General features: G+C 41.4%; 1 protein-coding gene across 4 annotated transcripts in view; it reads right to left on the bottom strand.

Moving 5' to 3' along the window:
- Positions 1-21,457, bottom strand: part of COL11A1 (collagen type XI alpha 1 chain) — a 255,976-nt gene that overhangs the window by 53,553 nt on the left and 180,966 nt on the right. For all 4 annotated transcript variants that reach the window (XM_053391592.1, XM_053391595.1, XM_053391593.1 and 1 more), the window contains 8 exons: positions 20,687-20,794; positions 19,637-19,726; positions 18,220-18,273; positions 14,445-14,552; positions 9,704-9,811; positions 7,629-7,682; positions 6,279-6,332; positions 3,686-3,793 (listed from right to left, as the gene is read on the bottom strand). In XM_053391592.1, coding sequence (XP_053247567.1) covers positions 3,686-3,793; positions 6,279-6,332; positions 7,629-7,682; positions 9,704-9,811; positions 14,445-14,552; positions 18,220-18,273; positions 19,637-19,726; positions 20,687-20,794 — 684 coding nt within the window. The remainder of the gene's footprint in view (positions 1-3,685; positions 3,794-6,278; positions 6,333-7,628; positions 7,683-9,703; positions 9,812-14,444; positions 14,553-18,219; positions 18,274-19,636; positions 19,727-20,686; positions 20,795-21,457) is intronic.

The raw sequence follows: 21,457 nt of genomic DNA, 5'->3' as shown, positions 1-21,457 counted from the left end.
AACATACACGGGGGCAGAAATTGTGCTCCAAGTTTTAAATGAAAATCTTACATGATTTCACCAGTAGGTATATATATCAGTCTGAGCAGAGAATGCATTATACAGTATGTGCAAATTCACTACCTTTTCAGGACTACATGGCCTCTTTTGAAACAGACTGAAAATGTAATTTTAAGGAACCATCCAAAGTGTAGTATCCCATTTTGTTTAAATTACCCATTTAGGCTGCAGCCCACAATGGAAGGCTTGCCACACACTTCAATAGGAGCGGCAGCTCACCCTTAGTGATCTCATTCTCTAGAAAAAGGTAAAATCATGAGCTATTTATGATGGACCATCTCTGAAGGGAAATTTGATATCAATTTGCTCGGTCAATAACCAATACACTCAGCTGCTGAAATCCTCCACTTTACAAAATTGGAAAAAATTGGGCTTCACAGTCTCAATGATAATGTGTGAGTTACAGGTGACATCAATTTCATATCGATAGTTTAAAAGTGGGTGACGTGCAGCCTGATCCTCTCTATAGTTAAATTGGTAACCTTAGACTTAAACTGATTAGAGCCCCATTGAAGTCAACAGTACTACAATTGGCTTAAATGGTAGTACTTTGATTTAACTGGGTTGCAGAACAGACTGCAAGTTACTTAGATTTATCCACTTCAGGACTTGCATTGGAATAACTCTGTGGGATTTAACCCTCTAAAACAGCCTACTCTCAACCTTGGGTCCCCAGAGGTTGTTGGACTACAAATCCCATCATCCCTGACCACTGGCGTCCCTAGCTAGGGATGATAGGAGTTGCAGTCCAACAACCTCTGGGCAGCCAAGGTTGAGAGTAGGCTGTTTTAGAGGGTTAAATCCCACAGAGTTATTCCAATGCAAGTCCTGAAGTGGATAAATCTAAGTAACTAGCATTCTGCTCATATATACCATATCCATATATATATATATATATATATATATATATATATATATATATATATATATATATATTAGTCCATGATGTAGTGTGGTAGCCTTGTGAAATTAAGCAAGCCTTCCCTACTGTTACCTACAGAAGAGTAAAGCATAATTTTTGTTTGTAGAGCTCCATCCTTGAGGTAGAAGTGGAAGGACACCAAAAGTGCCTAACTTTGGTTGGACTGCATCATTTTGTTTAGCCACACAATAAATATCTGAGGATAGCAGAGGTGCACTGATGACAGAAGGGTTAGGATAATTGCAGCTTAAATGTCTTGGATGAATAATTGCCTACAAATCTGCTCATTTGTAGGTGTGACTGTAGAAAAGGTAAAGACCTCTGTGTTGCAGATGCAAGTATTTCATCAATTACAATTTGCTGTCATGACAGATACTAACAACGTACCCAACAGTTTGTTATTAAGATTTATTGAGCCATAAACCTGCCTTTAGTAATTCAAATTTAGGCCCTCAATTATGTTGAAAGTTACATATGGGTTCAACTTTAAAAACCTGTAAGTGGTACTATTAACGGCCATAGGAGAACAGATATGCCTAAGGTTAAGTATGCTGCTCTTTGCCAAATCGCAATCTTCAAATACAACCTTGCAAATAATTGCAGTGACATATTTCCACCCCTGAAACTAGTGGGAGCTTTGCCACTTTGGTTTCAATGGAGCCAAGGTTTTCTTCCAACTCACAAGCAGCAGCTTTGCCAAATCAAAACCTATTTCTCTAGCTTCAGATAGCCCTCTTCAAATATCTCAAGGGCTGTCACACGGAAGATGGAGCAAGCTTGTTTTCTCCTGCTCTGGAGGGTAGGACTCAAACCAAGTTACAAGAAAAGAGATTCCAACTAAATATTCGGATGAAATTTCTGACAGTAAGTGCTGTTCAACATTAGAACGGACTCCCTTGGAAAGCTGCGGTCTCTCCTTCCTTGCAGGTTTTTAAGCAGACATTGGATGGCCATCTGTCATGGTTGCTTTAGCCGAGATTCCTGCATTGCAGGAGGTTGGACTAGATGATCCCTGGGATTCCTTCCAGCTCTACATTTCTATGATTCTATACAGTGCCAGGAGAGGAAGCTCCTCTAGTCTGGGCACCTTGGGGAAGGAAGGAACTTTGCAAGAGTATAACATAAGGAAAATGCCAGGATGTGAAGGGGAGAGGCGAAGGGAGGTCACAAACGGCATAAAAATGTGGCATCATTAGTATATCTGATGGGATTTGATAAGATTGAACTATTATAAACAACAAAAGGGGGGTAAAGCTGTGCAAGTTTTTCATTTTTACTATGCATTAGCAACAAATACAGAGCTCTTGGTTGCTCAATGGCCCTTTATTACCACCAGCATCTTTGGCATCCTTAACACACTTGAAGGTTTAATGAAATGTAATTCCACTAGAGCTCAACGTTCATTCGTTTAAGCCTCTAAATAGTGTGTGGTTACCCTTATGCAGCGTTTCAGTAAATCAAAACACACAAAGGTGAAATATATTTCTCTTTTCGACGCAGACCAAATCGAAACTGCATTTCCATTCCTAAACACCTATACAGAGTCCCTGACATTTCCACTACTTTTCGATGCTACACCAAGTTTGAATGATCACGTATTAAAAATCGAGTCTCTTCACTTAGAAATAAAGAAAAAGAAATCGCGTTAAATTTTCTAGCCTCAAACGCATTAATGGTAATTCAAGGAGAGAAGAGGGTTCTAAATAGGGCACTTGCATCAAATGTTCCACCCTGTACATGTTGCTATGTGAACTATTCAGCAGATTGGCTGTGAAGTAAATTGGTTGAGTGGTGCTATCCCTGGACCTTTGCTGCTGAAGGGCCCAGGGCTCATGAAGCTAATGCTCACAAAAGTACTCCTAGTGCAATGCCTATGAGAATGAGCTATGAGCCACAGGAAAATGAAAAGAACCCTGTTCAAACAGGATGAGGGTCCATGCAGCCCAACATTCCATCATCTGACCAGCCAGATGTTCCACTAGCAAGGCCATTCCCTCAGTGAAATGATGGCCTTCCTTGGTCAGGAAGAAAAACATTGTTTGTTGAAGGCAGAAATGGCATTGGAAAGGATCAATATAGTATAGGGGCAGGATTGACCATGACACCCCCAGGCTCAGGTTGGGGTATCTGCCTGGTTGGAATCTGCACCCTGGTCACCCAGTAAGACCTTGCTTGTTTGGCTTGCACCACGGCAAGGTTCAACACTGGCCGATCCTCATGGAACTGGCTTGGAGAGGTCCAAACCCGGTGGATCCATTCAGTCAACAGGGAATGATGACCTGATCCTGACCCTAATGCCATGCCTACCCTCACCCTGCCTGCTGCCGCCAATAAAGATTTGACATGGTTAACGGCATCCTACCACCATTGTACAACCTGGTTATTTTGCTGCTCTCATGGGTCACCTAATGCGCCTGCCTTGGCAATATTTATGGTATTTCAGCAGGAAGTTACAGGATATGCACTGATTGGAAATGAAGCAATGTGACCAACCCAGCACTTCTGTAGACAGTATTGAAATCAAGATGAGATGTGACCTCCCTAATAGTATCATGAGCCCACATCATCACAAATGTGCAATAAAAAGAATGTCTGGAGGGGTCCAAAGACTGGTCATTTTTAAACTATGAAACCCAGAATAAGGATACGCCCATTTTATTGTGGGGAAGGAAGGTGGGAAGCAAATAAAATGATGAAACATACCTGAAGACCAATGGGACCTGGAGGACCAGGGAAGCCTCGTGGGCCTTCATCGCCTTTTTGCCCAAACATCCCTTGCTGTCCTCTTGGACCAGGTTCTCCATCACCCCCCTAGTAGATTAAAACAGGGACAACTACTGTCAGACTTTTACAGCCACTTTTTTAAAAGAAACATCCCAAGTTAATGATTACACACACACACAAACATACACACAACTTGTGTTCTGATCCAAAATTATGTGCATTGAAATTAATGAGATCTAATTCTACATAATGTGATTGGGACACAATTTTGCATTTGTAAGAAGAGAGCTACATTGTGCGAACACATTCATTCAACAATTACGGTGAACTTAGCTTGTGTTCTCCAAATACAATTAAAGTAAGTGGCCCAGTCATAATAAAGTCACCCAATGCGATTTTGTTGTGCATTGATCAATGCAGCTACTGTGCTTAAGAGCTAGCAGATGCTGCTTAATTCTCATTTGGGAATATTTATGCTGACAGAACAATAGTTTCCAATAGGTTGGTTTGAATTTTCGATTACTTAATGATCTATACTGCTGCTGGTTTTTCACATTGTTTCCACTAAATGGTTTAAATTGGTTTTATGCGAGTGTTGTGCTGGACTATGAAATGTTTTTAAAGTACTGTTTTAGTGGGATATGCCTTGAATGGCATTGCATAATTTTTTTAAACAAATGAATGAATGAATTAAGAAAACTATATCGATACTTTTTAGCTACATTAGTTTTGCAAAAAGGTCTGCCCAGACAATGGGCGAAAAGAAAACAGCACAGATTTTGACTGCAGCTCTGTAGGCTATATAAATTCCATTGACTTCAGTTACATTTAAGCAGCTAACAGTGTACAAGTTTGCAACCTTTAGTCCATCCTTGCAAATAAGTCCATAAAAGTTACTAGCTTGCAAAAGAGACATTTTAAAAGAGGTCATAAAATGGCGTCAGACTTCAGGTGCTTGTCGCAAGAATGTCATAGGTACCACTCAGCAAAGTACATTCCATACAACAGTATCACAACTGATGTAGTGTTCTGGGAAATGACAAAGTATTCTGGCCTGAGTGAAGGAAAATGCAAATAAATCCATGGTGTATGCCAGAGCTGTCCATAGTGCTCACAAAAGTTGTGCATTTACTACTCAGAAATTGACTTTAAAAGGCACCTAATTGAAGACTCAAATACCCAGCTCCTAAGAATGTTGCCTCAGAAGTAAGTCCTCACTGAATTGAAAGGGCCTTAGTCCCAGGCAAGTGGGCTAGGATTGCTGTTTGTCATATGTACATTCTTATTATTTAAAGGGAAAACAAACAAGGCAGGTCCCGGCAGTCTCTGGCTTCCAGAGCCAGTGTGGTGTAGTGGTTAGGAGCAGTGGACTTGTAATCTGGTGAACCGGGTTCATGTCTCCGCTCCTCCACATGCAGCTGCTGGGTGACCTTGGGCTAGTCACACTTCTCTGAAGTCTCTCAGCCCCACTCACCTCATAGAGTGTTTGTTGTGGGGGAGGAAGGGAAAGGAAAATATTAGCCACTTTGAGTCTCCTTAGGGTAGTGATAAATTGGAATATCAAATCCAAACTCCTCCTCCTCCTCCTCCTCCTTCGTCTTCATCTTCATCTTCCTCTTTTTGTGGGCTCATTCTGTATCTCTTACCATGTGGCCCTAATGTTGGCAACAACCCCCCAATTGAAATGCTGTCACACAGACATCTGCAGCAAATACCAGCAAATATGGGGGTGATTTTACACCTGTATTGTTGAAGAATGCAACATGGAGTGATGGTTTGAATATGTAAATGAGCCATTAAGAATGTAACAATACAGACAGAACTTCCAGATCGCCAATGTCATTTCTTTTCAAGGGAGTCAGATCACACATTCAACTGGGAGCCATCAAGTTAATGACTAATTAAGTGATGAGAAACAAAGTTACCGTTGTCTAAATGAATATTCTAAATTGTAAAACAGAAAATTTAATTAAAATTGTGTGTGTGTGTGTGTGTATAGTGGACCCTCTGGATACGAACTTAATTCATTCTGGGGGTTCTTATGTACCCCGAAAAGTCCACAACATGAGACACTGCTTCTGCGCACATGCGTGTCGTCATAGAGCACTTCTGTGCATGTGTGTGTGGCAAAACCCGGAAGTATAAACTTCCGGGTTTGCCTCATTCGCAACCCGAAAGTTACGTTACCAGAATGTAACTTAACCCAAGGGTCCACTGTATAATAAAAAAAGAGAAACTAAGTTATCAAGTGGACCTGTTCTTGGAAACGCCACTCCAGCTTCCATATGCATTTAATAAACACATCTTGGAATGAACGGAGCCAAAGCATTTTCCCAATGTTTTGTTCATTCCTTTTGAATTGTTGCACTCATGGAAGACTGAAGCAGCAGAGCATTGACCCAAGACTGGAGCCTGTGGTAAGCAGAGCAGTGCATAGACACGGATGCCTTGAGGATAGGATTTAAGATATTTCTCATTTTAAGCAACATAAATTATGCCTGAATCTTCGGTATAACTAATGAGAATTGGGGGGGGGGCACTCGTTAGTTATGCATAACAAGCAGAAACTTACAGCTATACCAGGAGCTCCGACGGGACCTTGAAGACCTGGTGGTCCAGGAGGACCCTGAAAGGAGGAGGAAAGAAGGTAATGTTGGCATCTAAAGTCAGACGAACAGCATCTCCACAGGAGGGCATTTTGCATTATTCAGGCCTAATAAGCATTTCCACATTTCTTTGGAGAGATGGTGCTGTTACTCCAAGGTCTTTTACATTCAAGGCACTCAAGCATTATTTGTTCATCTCCCCAAATCTTAGACTTGCTTGTCTACAATACATTTGAAACTGACATTTATCAAAGGTAATTATGCTTGCAGTATTTTCAGGATATTTAAAAGTGGATTTCTGTTCAAACATGAATATGAATCACGACCTGCCCTGGCTTTTACAGAACTAAAAATATACCAGACCTTTCTGAGGAGATTTACAGAGAAAAAAAATCAACTAAAGTTTCACTATCCATATCGCAAACGAATGCTTCTTGTTGGAATTGTATTTCCCCAAAGAGACTGTAAGTTGCTCTTGCAATTGGACAATTCTTCCTAGACAGTCTTAAATATTAAATACGTGCAACTGCATTGCACTCCCTGAAAAAAAAAGTTCCAGGACGTATTTTAGATTAAATCTATTTATGCTGCCCCAGGAAAAGGCATTACTGACAGAGCTGATTTTTAGTTAGCCATGCTTGAACATACAAATAAAATGGAATTTAAAATTACATAAAACAACCTGTTCTCACATGCCAAACAAGTCTAAATAATTTCTTCCCGGAGGAGTTTTCATTTTATAAACTATATATAGTTCTTGAAAATATTCCCTTGTGATTACTAGTTTTGAGTTTGATAAAATTAAATGAAGAATTGCTTTAATTAAAGCAGAGGACCTTTTTAACCACATAAGAAATCTGAAACGTTGGTTTATATGAAAAAGATTGTTGAATGATATATTATTAATATAATATAATATAATGTAATATAATGTAATGTAATATAATGTAATAATATAGCTTTCCTGCAAGCAAACAAAAGGCATCCAAGCATGGACCTAGGTGAAAGGAAACTAAGCAAAACAGCGACAGACAATTGTGGAGGAAAATATGTTAACATATCTTGGAACAAAGAAGTTGGTCAATTACTATCATCATTTAAAGGCATTATAAAGTAACACTGAACCCAATTCCTCTGGGGGTTTTTTTGTTTCAAATGTGAATATCTCTGCAAAATGCAGGCCTCTTTCCTGCTTGCTCAGCACGTTGGTTTTTGATTCATGTTTTCATTCTTTAATTCCCCAGCAATAAAGAATTGCAGTAAGCAATATAGTGAAGGAAGTAGTCAGAAAAAGAAAGAAAGAAAAGAAAACTCACATTTTCTCCTTTGTCACCTTTGCTCCCTTTCTGACCTGGTTCTCCGATTTCTCCCTGTAATAGAAGGGAAGACATTGTTAAATTGGTACTTTTAAAGAGCCTGCCTTTCCGTTCGCTGTGGCGAAGTGTCTATAAATGTCACCTTATTATTCTCTTTACCTTATAGCACCATTTTACAAGTAAAGGCCTGAAGGGGGCAATTTTGCATTGATCAATCACATTTCGGTGTGACAGATTAGTGCATGTATCGACTATTACAGTTCAAAGCACAACATGGCCTCGAATTGAAACCTACTTTAATTGGATTTTGAACGGAGGAAATTGTTTTGTTTTTGTTTATATTCTCCATGTCTCCTTCAATATAAAGTGACTGTAATTGCAATCAACTGAAGAGCAGCTTCGTGCTTCTGTGAATGTATCACAATTCTTATTATGAGCAGACATACCAGAGAATTACGGTTGACTCTATAAGACAGTGGTAATGTTCAGGCCATCTGGCTTAATTCAGCATATATTTTGGAAAGATGTTTGCTCACTATGCCTTTGGACACCTGTTAAGATACTGTAACCTAATTTTGCAAGACGCTTGCTGATACTTAGTAGTAGTTTTTTTTAATGTTTAAATACAATTGAATACCCTTTTGAATCAAAATGGTAGACAGAAACTTTCAAAACTGCAGGGTCATTTTGGGTTTCTTAAATCCCCAAGCAATAATAGGTGCAAAACTGATAGTGAGATATAAGACAAGTTATCAGACGATGCAACCCATCCACTTATCCTTTCATGCAAGCCACAATTAATCTAGGAAGCATCTAATTAAACATAACTTTTCATTTCATCCAAACCCAGAGTTACCAGGTTGAGGATAAGACTGGGTCTAAATAATGAGTCTGGTTCAGAGACAAAACTGTGGTCAATGGATATTTTTTGCATTGCTTTCAGGCATGCTATGGAGGGAGAGGAAAATGGATTGTGCATGAGGGCAAGAAGGCACATTAATGAATTGGGAGAAAGGGCAAAGGGCTCATTCCTATTTTGGCATACTAAGCAAAGACTATGGACTGGCCCAGTGAGAATGAGCTTCATAACTGAACAGGTATGCAGTGCAACAATGGGAAATCTGCCAGCACATAAAGGTGTGGCGGGGGATATTTTTTAGGGAGAAGCAGTGGGCAGAATGGAGAATGTGTAATCCTACTCCTAGCTGTCACATTGCCAGACTTCCTAGATGTTTCTCCTGGACAACTGGGAATAGTAGCCAGGACAAAGGTATCTGGAATTAAAAAAAATTCCTTATGGAATGTTTCTGGGCAAGAAATGGATAACACCTTTTCTCTTGTAAGTATAGCCCCCTATTTTGCATGTCAGTGCCAAACAATGAATTGAGAATAATGCTTCCTCCTAAACATTCGCTTCCACCCTGTAATTCTCATAATTTTTTCAAATTATTGGAAACTTATGAAACCCATGAAAGTGTCTTTGCCTGATTGAAGAGAGTCGCACCCCAAGTTCCCTGTGTTGCATTATTTCTGACACCTGCTGCTCATGGGTCAAATTTGACATTTAAGTAAATAAAGGTTTGCCCCAGCTCCCATACATTGATCTTCTCTAGTGGCTCATAATCACAAACAGTATGTATTCCAAGAGAGCAAAACTGTCATCACCGTTGCTTCTAACACATCACTTCTTGTGCAATATTAGACAATATCACAGTGATTGCTCTTGCTGATGGGTCACCCCCTTCTTATCTTGTATACATTTGGGTCCTGCATAGAAAGGTGACACACCTATTTCTCCAACTTCTATTGCATGGCCCTACTTCTTGCCCCACTGCTTATGACCTCTCGCTCTCTCTTTCTCTGCATCTCTCTATATTGGCCAACTGAAGATAACACTTCATGCTTCTGATGAAGAGGGTACTAGTCTACAAAAGATGATGGCACAATAAATCTGTTATTCGAGTGCCTCAAGATTCTTTCTTGAGTGATCCCACATAAAGCAAACAAATAGTTCTTGGAGTTTTGAAAATGAGCCAATCACCGGACAATCATCACTGCAGTCAACAGCAACTGACCTTGTCACCATCTTCTCCAGGAGAACCAGCTGGACCAGCAGGGCCAGGAAGGCCTACAGGCCCTTGTACTCCATCACGTCCGGCTGGGCCTTGGGGACCTTTTTCACCCTGTTTTCAATGCCAAAACATCATTCAAACTATGACTGGTGAATAATTGAGAGTGCACAATATTGAACTCACACCTCACTATCTACAAGTGTCAGACTGGTTCAGTGCATGGTTAAAGCTTGTCACAGCTAGGAACCTTTGGAGGGGCCCTAAGCAATTTATTATCTCTCAAAACCATCTCTGTAATGTCGTAGTCATCAATGGAGGTCCATCTTTGAGAAGGCCTTCTCTCCGAAGGACCTTCTCTGCCATCTGAAGTGGACAGGTAGTGACTTGAGAGAAAGCGAATTTTGGGTTGTCATTCTCCACCTTTGGAATACCTTCTCAGAGATGCTCTCCATGCACAAATTCTGATGTCATTTCAAGGCAAGATGAAGAGCTTTTTGTTCCACTGGGCTTTATCTGTAAGCTACAATTTGAGGGGGGTGGCCTACCATGTGGCTCTGCACAAGTGTATGACCTATTTTTCTGATCCATACCCTTTTGAGTGGTACACCTGTGTTTTCATTCATTACTACCAGACAGCCGTATGTTAATTATATACCTTAGTCAATATTATTTTCTTTCACAAACTATTTTAAAAAGCAATTCATAGGTAATGATTTCACAACCCAGTATTTGGGTTTTGTTTTGTTTTAAAAAAAGGTCGAGGTCCTCCTGTATCACCCCTCTTGTCTCCATTTACACCTTTTCTCTGTTTATCCCACATAACTGTTGTCTGCTTATGAGTAACACCCTGGTCTTTTGTCACTCTCACTTCCATGCCTTCAACAGTCCTGCTTCCTCTACTCATCAATCCATTATCCTACTCTCCTTTGAGTGTTTTGCAAAGGCTAGAATGCAATTGATATCTGTGATTTTCATTTTGGCAACCGACACCAAGTGTTGATAGCTGCAAAACAAGCTTTCCAAAGGGTTTTCTCTCTCCCTCTCCCCTTCCTTCCATCACACACCTTGTTGCACAATTAAATCTAGCAGACGGAGAGCTGTGTGAGAAACACATCTGCTTGGTACTTTGTGCATGAAGAAACTTGATGTGTAATATCTTGGTACAACAGTGAGTCCTCCCCATCCACCCAAAAGTATGAAATCAGCTGCTCATTCTCAAAGCAGAAACAATGTACAATTGATCCCAGTCACCTATGACTTTAATTCACAAACTAGGCACATCTCTCATTTACTTGCATCTACACCAACCTCCACTTCCTATTTGCCACCTCTGACCTCTCTCTCTGCAAAATAAAAAACTCTGAGCAATGCTATATAGTGATACCTGTAGCATCAGAACAATCTCATTAAAGGAAAAAAGAAATACTATAAAATTTATCCATTGCTTTTTGACACATGGATGCCCAAAGCAGGTAACATAAAGGCTTTGAGGATTTTCTTTACAAACAAGTGGTATATAATTTTTATGAAATAAAATAAACACCTAAAATATTTAAAAACAGAAAACGCAAACAGCCAAACAATAATAAAAATAGCATCAAACAGAGGAGTGAAGAAACAAAAGAATAAATCTCAGTTGACAGGACTGCAGAAATAAAAAGGTCTTTCTTGGACCAAATGACATCAGAATAAAAAAATGGGTAGTGTGTTTTAGAGGTGGAATACCACAAATGAAAGGTAAAAGGTAAAGGTAAAGGACCCCTGGGTGGTTAAGTCCAATCAAAGGTGACTATAGGGTTGCGGCACTCATCTCATTTCAGGCTGAGGGAGGAGGCGTTTGTCCACAGACAGCTTTCTGGGTCATGTGGCTAGAATGACTAAACTGCTTCTGGTGCAACAGGACACTGTGACAGAAACCAGAGCGCACGTAAACACCATTTACCTTTCTGCTACAGCAGTACCTATTTATCTACTTGCACTGGTGTGCTTTCAAACTGCTAGGCTGGCAGGAGCTGGGACAGAGCAACGGGAGCTCACTCTGTTGTGGGGATTCAAACCACCAACCTTCTGATAGGCAGGCCGAAGAGGCTCAGTGGTTTAGACCACAGCGCCACCCGCGTCCCTTTTTCACAAATGAAAAGGCACCCTGTCAAGTCACTGTCCACTGCATCTCTAGAGATCTGAATGGAAGAGCAGGACCACAGAGAAGAAGACAGTTCTTCAGGTACTCTCAGTCCACATGTTGTAGGTTAGCACCAGTGTAATCAATCATTGTTGGAAATGGACCAGTGGTGTTGTTTTAAACCTAGAAACATATGCTTTGCACTGAAATTTCTGAATCGTTTCCAAAGGCAGTCCCAGGTACTATACACTGCAGCAGTCTAGGCTGGAGGTATATTTGGCAGATCCTGTCCTTACACTGCACCTGACTGCCTATGGCAGAGAAAGTTGAACATGTGAGCTACAAAGAGCAGAGTTTCAGGTCACTGATTGGCTACAGTGGGATTATCTCCAATTTTCTTCAGAGCTTGACTTCTGAAACCTTCTGAACACTATGTTCACGGGTTCATTTTGGTAGCTTCAAGGTCACAGCGTTCAATTTTTCTAAGAACCCAGCTCCAAGTGGCTCACTCAGTCACGATAAGGACTCATACATATAAATTACAAAACTCAGAATGGTACATTGCAAAGCAGCTTAAGTTGTTATAGTAACCATTGTCTGCATTTCAGAATTTCAATACATTTTTATGATAAGTGCACGATAAATAACAGACAGAAAACAGAAATGAAAATACAGATAACATAACCTGCTGGAGACTCTGCAGACAGATAAATTAAATATACCGAAGCAGGTGAAGAAATGAAAAATCTCAGGAATACAGTCTTCTATGTTAATGAGTTATATGTTGTCAATATCATGTAGTTAGCATAATGTCAATGCTTATCTGGAGGCAGGGAACAATATGATCATATAGGGAGGGAAAGTGGAGCTTAGAACACCGGCAAAATATCTATTGATAGGATTTTGTGAGAGATTAATGAAATCAATTTACAGCACAATTCTGTACATATATACTCAGGCAGAAGACTCACTGGGTTTAATGGGACTCCCATGTAAATGCATATTGGACTACACAGCTTCAGTTTCATACTGAAGAATGGTGTACTAATATGGCAGATGTAGCCAGCATGGTGTCTTCCAGAAGTTGTTGTACTACAATTCCCACCATCCGTGACCTTTTACCATGTTGGTGGTAATCAATGGCATCATTTGCACATAATGCTAAGCCATGCTTTATTAAATCATGGCTTAGCTTTCAGTGCAATCCCTGGCCCGTGGCTTAATTATACTTTCTTTACTGTCAACTAACCATGATCAAAAGCCATGGTTTGTTGTTGGCTTATGAAACTTGGTTTGTTTTAACTATGACTTGGTGTTATGTGCAACCCAGCACCCACAATTAATAGCAGTTTGATTTGCCTGGCTGCCATAGTTGCTTACCAAAATGCAAAGGCAATAAGGCAAGAGCAGCTGGAAAACGAACCCAACTATGGAGAAACAATCCATGGTTTGTTTGATTGTCTGTGGAGCAACTTGTGGTTAACTCACGGTTTAATGGTATGTGTGAACCAGGTCAATGCTGTGGATTGGAGGCAAGGAAACACTTGATTCAAAGTTCTATGTTACATAGTGGGAGCTCTGTGCTGTTTTCAGCACCAGCCAGGCATTTCATTTCATATTGTAATTTTTAATTCCATTCTCACACGCTGCAAACCCAGTGGAATTATTGAACATTTTTTCCTTTGAACTGTGGACCTCCTTGGCATACCACGGATGCACTTTTTGAAAATATCCTCAGTTTCAAAAGCTGATTGTCATTCAGTGTACCAGGAAAAACAGGACCCTCTTGCATTCACATAACTTGTTTGATGTTTCCTGCCCACAGGTTTCCTTTGCGACATCTGTTGGAGTTTTCCACGAGGACTAAAACTCTGCTTAATTTTGAACTCTGTAGTTTAATACTTCTTAGATAATACACAATATTTGCCTTTTAGATATAATTAAGATACAGAGGCACTGTCTATAACATGGCATTGAACCTGGGTCGGGGGAGATTCATATGAAGATCACAAAAGCTACTCCCCTATATCTGAGGAGCATTTCCATCTATGTATAGCAGGAATGGGGCATCAGTTTGCCCTTCTGATATTTCTGGACTCCAGCTCCCATCAGTCCCAGCTAGCATGGCCAGTGACCAAGGATGATGGTTGGGGGGGGGGGTCTAACAACATCAGGAGGTCTGAAAGTTCCCCACCCATGGTGTTTTCACTTAAAAGCTGCACTTGACTAGAAAAGTAGCAGAGATCAGGAGTAGGTGACGATGAAATCTGATACGAAAATGGGAAATAAAAGTGCACTTTGTAAAGCAGAGCATTAGGGCACTAAGGTTAAATCAAAGCTACGGCGTGACAAACTATTTTATCATCAGAGGCAGCCCCTATTGTGTTCATGATGATCAGCTTTGTTTAACCCCTCTCCCTGGGCCTTAGGGCTTGATAAAGTGTGCCAAAAAATGTCATCGAGTTTAATTAAATTTCTGCAGTGCTCTATTGTAAATAGAGAGGGAGTATGCCAGGCACATATGCAATAGAAAGGTATTGGAGTGTGAAGAGCTAACATTATTGGATATGAAAAGTAATAATTTCTGTAATATTACTTCTCTCTTTCTTTAGAATTACTCACCGGAGCTCCCTTTTCTCCTGCTGGCCCAGGAGGACCCTGGGGACCAGGACGTCCAGGCAAACCAATTGGGCCAGCAGTACCTGCCGGACCACGTTCACCAGGTGAACCCTGCAATTAAAAGAAAAGACCACTGAACAAACTATTTAATAACCAGCAACACTGCACAGTTTAGAACAAAGACTGCTAAAAGATTGGCAAGTGCCCTAATTCTTCTAGTAAGATGCCCCCCACATCTCTGCTTTAAAAGACAGATGGAGAACCTCCAACCCATTCCAGTGGGCCTAATTTGGTCCATAACATTGTGTCTCCCAAGCCTTGGCTACCTGCCCCATACCTGAAGTTATACAACATGAGGGCAGGTAAAGCTGTGGGTGCAGAGGAATAATGGGGAGTCTTAAAATGTCCTCCTGGTTGTTCTTCCATAAGCAGGGCTTGCATTCATTCAAAGCCCTTAAATCTGGCACCAAATGCAAGCCTGGTTCCACTTGGAAGCTCCTCGTCCAAGTCTTGCCACTGCCTGGGAAAAGCAGGGTTTGCATTCATCACTGAATTCAGTGGCAAATGCAAGCTCTGCTAGGACAGTCTCCTCTAGGATCAGGTCCAGGAAGTGCCAGAAAGCAGTGGAGTCTGGGCTCACTCCAGCATTGCTTTTTTCTCCGTTGGAAATAATGCTTTCTGGCTCAGATTCAGGGACGGTATTTCACCATATCTCTTAAGATTTGCCTCTGCGTATATATTAGATGGGTAGTCACAGTCACGCCTGATTCCTGAATTGATGTCATTCTATGGTTGCAAAGATTTATCACATTCATATTTAAAAGTTTTAGGTATACAATTGAAAGAGCTAACAGCCAAAATACACATGGCACTTTTGTTGCTGTAATTGCCCTGCTCCCTGGTTTCCCTGCCTCTTCTCCCTGGTTTCAGTGGCTGGAACACAGGAAACTGTTTTCTGTTGAGTCAGCCCATTGACCCATCTGGCTCAGTGCCATCTCCATGTGGGTCTCTATACCTTCAGAGAGGAGTCTTCCTTGGCTTTACCCAGAGATGCTAGGGACTTGGGACTTTTTGCAGGCAGATCATGTGCTCAACCGCTGAGCTACACTCCTTCTCCAGGGGTCTATATTTAGTGAGTTTAATGAGTTAAGACACCCTACTATAAAACATGAGGCTTCTGAGGCAGTTGAAGCCTCTACACCTGCAGGAAAAACAGGTGTGAATTTCTGGAGAAACCACCCATAATTCAGTGTTGCATATAGTTTGGCCCTCAGGTGGAATGTAATATGTGAAAGAGTCTTTAGCGTAAGGTAGGGGGGGACTAATCTTCAGATGTTGTTAGTTTACTGCTCCTATCATAGATGATGGGAGCTGTAATCCAACATTTGGAGTGTCATGTGTCCTGACCCCTGCTTATCTTGACCAAGCCAATGTTATTATGAAATATGCCAGACACAAAATGTGAAATTTGCTTAACTGACTAAAAAAAAAGAAAGTTGTTGACTTCTATGTTGATGTCCATGGACTCAGCTGCATTAGTCAAAAAACAGTGTTTTGAATGCAACATCAGACGGCACTGGAGACCAAAAAAATATTTCTAAGCAATTTTCCACAGTGCTTTTTATCTGTTGTTATAACAATTTAATTTCTGATTTATTTATAGAGTTTTTCTCCCCTGTGCGTAGATACACCCTATTTGTGGGTAACACAAACTTGGTGATGCTTCTAGCAAGTTACAAACACGCTTGTATTCAAAAGACTTTTCTTTTTGTGTTTGGGCTCTTTGAATTTAAAATGCTCTTTTTGTCTGAGGGAAGCTTGTTCTAAAACACACATAATGAAAAAGGATGTTTGTTTGTTTGTTTGCTTGCTTGCTTGCTTGCCCCTGTGCTCTCTTTCCCCCCTGACCCAGCTGATCACATGCCTGAAATACCCAAGTCAGAATGGCAGGGGATGAGGGCTGGCCTTAAATATTCACATGGCATGACTGAGAAGCTTGGAAAAGGATTAATGCTGCTTTGCCTTGATTAGGATTCCCAGGGAGTGAGAATTAAATTTCATGGCAATTAGAATCTTACCCCACAGAGGGGAGCTGGTTTGTTTTCACAAGTTGGTTGAGAAATGAATATACATGTGCAAGACTTCAAAATCAAGCAGAAGTATTTCCCCAATGGAAATTAAAAATAAAACCAATGAGGTAGTGGTCTTACAGCATCCTCTCTCCCCTGTGTGTATTTTACTGAGGTTTACTGGGAACTGACAGCTAAGCTACATGATCAAGAAACTCACAGCATGACACTTGACTATTCAGGTGTCTAAACAGGAAATACCTACATAGGAGAATTGGGGCCATGAGGCCCTGCCTTCAATATCCCCATGCACACATGTCAATCCCTCTCTGTTCCTGGCCTTCCCATGTTGAGTGAGGAATGTCTGAAGGGACTTTTCTCTACCCACATTCAGTTGAACATGAGTTGAACCATCCACAAAATTGGGAACGCAACTGCTCAGAAGCTTCTACTCATCTTCCAACTGAACAGAGCAGGAGTTCCCTTCCAACCTTTCTCCAGCCCCCTGCCCCACAAGCAGGTGACCCCATGACAGGCATAGCAAGGTCAAGCACAAAATCCCCAGTTCAGGGAGGGTAAGTGGGTGATCTGGTGCACGCAGCAAAAGAGAACACCCAAAGCTGTGTGCCCAACTTTGAGCCCAACCCACAAATTGGTAACATCAAAATCTCCCCAGAAACACAAGTACCCAATCACAGCCCGTGGCAAACCAACAGATCTGCCCAGCAAGAGTGGGGTGGCCTGCTAGACCCCATCGCAACACGTGATCTCTATTAAGGAGAACACGCTTTGTGTCACTCTGCTTTTACTCTCATTGTACTGGGAAAGGAGGGAGGAAATGTCTACTGTACTGTACTCTGATATAGCAATTTCACACCACACCTCCCTAATATTGCAGGAAACTCAGCTCTTTACCACAGACCAGAAGATTTGGTACAACTTTCGACGTACAACAGATTTTCCTGGTTTCCTGCCCTTCAGACTTTCTGGGCAGGAATAAAGGTGCGTATGAGAGAGAAGCACCAACATCTGCAATGACGGCAGAACCACTAGATCAATGCTGAAGTGTCTTATCATGAAAGTAATGTCACATATCATGAGGTTGTCATGAGCACAATGATTTTCAGCATGCAACTGGTGTAGGATTCTGATCCAGACTGGGAGCATGTTCCAGATCAGGACCCCCTCAGCTGATTTTTCTTGAAAACAAAAGTGGACAATTTAAGAACACTCCTAATCTGGATCAGGGCCCTGCACCAGTTTCTTGCTTTCCCTCTGTGTGTGCACCTGTGTTTTAAAAGAGTGAGTAACGTAACTTGTAGTTTGGGCCAAACTTCTATGTATTTCAGAACGAAAGGAAAGCTGGACAGAATTTCACAGCAGTCTTTCAGTACAGTAGGTTCTTCATTTTCCTGCCACTAGAGGCTTCTTATCTCTCCCCCCACCCCTTTATAATTTCTAATAAAACAAGAAAACAAGAAAATACCATTTGTCTCCTGCTGATAACAGCAGGTTTCAGATGGGCCAATATGTTTGTGTTGATAGTTCCTTCTGTTTGTCGACTCATAATTACTAGGGAATGGCTATTGACAGAACTGAATGACATTCATTTAGATACTGTTCACAAGAGCACATACACATAAATAAAAAAGGAAGTCATTTTTTCATACTAATATTTTTTTCATTGTCCTTCAAGCAATTCTACTTACAATGGGACCCGGTGGACCTTGTGGACCTTCTCCTCCTTTCAGACCAGCTCCACCCTACCAAAAGAAGGCATTATTTGTCATTATTACCATCGTCACTATTTAAAGAGTGACGCACAGCATTTCAAAGTGTTTTATTTCATCTGTTCTATCTACAGAACATGAATAGTCTATGGGCTATTTACTGCTGAACCCTTTGCTTGTTCTACCTTATGGCAAAAGAAAGAAAGAAAGAAAGAAAGAAAGAAAGAAAGAAAGAAGAGAGGAGCGATGTTGACTCCCAGGAAAGTGTATACTGGAATGCAGGTCTCCCTAGAGCAGCTGAAAGTAAAATAAAAATAGATCACTCTTCCTCTCTCCTCTAAAAGTCAAAATCTTTTTTTCTAAGCTTTTAACAAAATATACATTAATTAACAATTTTCTGTCTCTTACCACTTCTGACAATTACTTAACCACTAACCAAGCCTTTAAGACAGGCTTCTTCAAACTTGGTCCTCTAGATGTTTTTGGCCTACAACTCCCATGATCCCTAGCTAGCAAGACCAGTGGTCAGAAATGATGGGAATTGTAGTCTCAAAACATCTGGAGTGCCAAGTTTGAGGACGCCTGCTTTAAGAGCTAAGCAGTCAGTATATTGTAAACTGGTGTTTAGGACTGGGATGGACTACCTATTGAGTCCGAGATGTTGGATCTTCCCTGGCAAATCAAGCCAGGAGACACCACCTCCTGATTAACCATATCATCATTGTCTCCCCCCCCCCATCAACGGGGAGGACAGGACAGGAAATGGCACCTCAAGAAACTGACAGAGAGCAATGCCTGAAGACACAATTAGTGCTGTACATTTAATAGACATTCATAAATTGATTTTTAAATGTCAGAAGATAATCTCTACTGTACTTTTTATATTAAAAAAAACCCTTAAGCACTCTTTGTGGACCTTGTTCTCTTAGCAGTTAATATAACAATGTGCTGACACCAGAAGTAACTCCTACTGAGGACTTAAAGGTAAAGGTAAAGGGACCCCTGACCATTAGGTCCAGTCGTGGCCGACTCTGGGGTTGCGGCGCTCATCTCGCTTTATTGGCTGAGGGAGCCGACGTGCAGCTTCCGGGTCATGTGGCCAGCATGACTAAGCTGCTTCTGGCGAACCAGAGCAGCACACGGAAATGCCATTTACCTTCCCGTTGGAGTGGTACCTATTTATCTACTTGCACTTTGACGTGCTTTCGAACTGCTAGGTTGGCAGGAGCAGAGACCGAGCAATGGGAGCTCACCCTGTCACAGGGATTCGAACCACCGACCTTCTGATTGGCAAGTTCTAGGCTCTGTGGTTTAACCCACAGCGCCACTGGCATCCCTTCCACTGAGGACTTAACCCCATGTAAATAGGGTTAGGAACACATCCTTAATACTGTACCTGAGCTCCTGGCAGGCCTCTTTCACCTGGGAAACCACGGAGTCCTGGAGGTCCATCTTTCCCAGAGATTCCCTGAGGACCTGGATCACCCTAAGGAAACAGATCAAAAACAAATTGCAGGCAGTTCAGCCATGATTTCTCACATATGCTGGATTTTAATGGCAATGAGATTCTGCATCCACTCACATGGCAAGTTCTGAAAATCCTGTCAAATTTAAAAGAGCTGATGTTCTTTTTTTTACTAACCAATAAAGATCTAAGATGTGAACATATGCTGGGGGATTGACTTTTATGAGTAAACTCTCTTCCTGAACTTGTTTATCATTGTTCTTTTGATCCAAGAAGCAGTTACATGAGTTTGCATCTCAGCCATAATCAATCCAATGCTAGCTTACCTTTTACGTGAGGTTCGGCACTCCTAAGCACACAGTCTCAATCTTCAGTGCACCCATGCAGCTTCATTAACTGCACTTGCCACTGTTGGACATTTCGGACCATTGCAATGTAGACCCATTTGGATGCTAGGGAGCATCATTCTTCCAGTGTTGAAGGCCATTCCCTGCACTAATTCCCACCGCCCGGGGCGGATCTACTATAAAACTAATGAAACTTAAGCTTCATGGCCCCTAATCCCAGAGAGCCCCCAGAAGCTATTTTTGTCTGCTTTGCTTAAATCTCGGGGGTCTAGTAGACCTAATCTGAGTTGCATTGATTTGAGTCAAATTGACAGATTTTGTTGTTGCATATATTTTCATCCCAGGATTTGAGAGTCAGTAGCACAGACATTGTGACGGTATGGTGATCTGTCATGGAACAACCCCACTGAAGAAGACAACAGTGGCTAGCTAGACCTCATTGCTGGTTGCCAAGGGGTCCCCAGAATGTAGGTCCGCCACTACCCACCACTCAACAAAGTTAGATCTGAAGTGAAGTAACAAATCCCATGTGTATCTCTGAAGCTGTGGCAAACTGCCCATTCAGATCAACACACAAGAAGATATTAGTGTGTTTTCATGCATCCAACAGAAGCGCACACGCCAGCACTGATACCTTAGCACCTTCTTTCCCAGCAGCCCCTGGAAGACCTTGTTCACCTGGTGGGCCTGGAGGACCAGGATGACCTCTCTCACCTATTGGGCCAGTCTCGCCAGTGGGGCCCTAAGAAACCAAAGGAACAGCATTAATTATCCCGTGCCACTGACATATTCCTTGACCTCCACTTCCAAGAGGAATACAGATAACCAATTTTCTTGTCATGTTCAAATGGCCTTCAGCATTTAAGATCTCCAAACACAGTTGTACCATGAAAGCATCCTACTCCAAAAATGGTCAGGACGTGGTAGTGCTATGATGGGATAGGGGAGAAATGAGATTCAAAGGTGAATCTTCCTAATTTGCACCTTCTGAAACAATGCACAAACCAAAACGCAGCCAACCTTTGAAATTTTGCAACGCAGTTCTCCGGCCAAGTAATGTGCACAAAATGCATATATCAGTGGCCAAAACATTTGCATATAGTTCCCTAGGAAGGGATTGCACTTCCACCAAGCATTTTAAAGGGGCTTTCAGCCACATGGCACTGAAGTTACTAGTTCTGAAATGCTGTTTTTGGAAATGAAGACGGCAAAAGGCAACCCCTTGGACCATCTCATTAAGTATGTTAGCATGTTTGTACCATGTTATGTTTTAGGATTTTCACTTTAAAATGAAAACAGGTAAGATGGACTAATTCCCAAAGGTACTGGCACAGAAGAGAGATGGGCTGATCTGTCCATATCTAGCTGTGATTTGATTGCTGAATGGTAAGAATTTGAGGAGAGA

Source organism: Podarcis raffonei, chromosome 6, assembly GCF_027172205.1.
Source record: "Podarcis raffonei isolate rPodRaf1 chromosome 6, rPodRaf1.pri, whole genome shotgun sequence".
Lineage (NCBI taxonomy): Eukaryota > Metazoa > Chordata > Lepidosauria > Squamata > Lacertidae > Podarcis > Podarcis raffonei.
The sequence above is the reverse complement of the archived record's forward strand: the minus strand, read 5'-3'. Positions and strand labels throughout refer to the sequence as shown.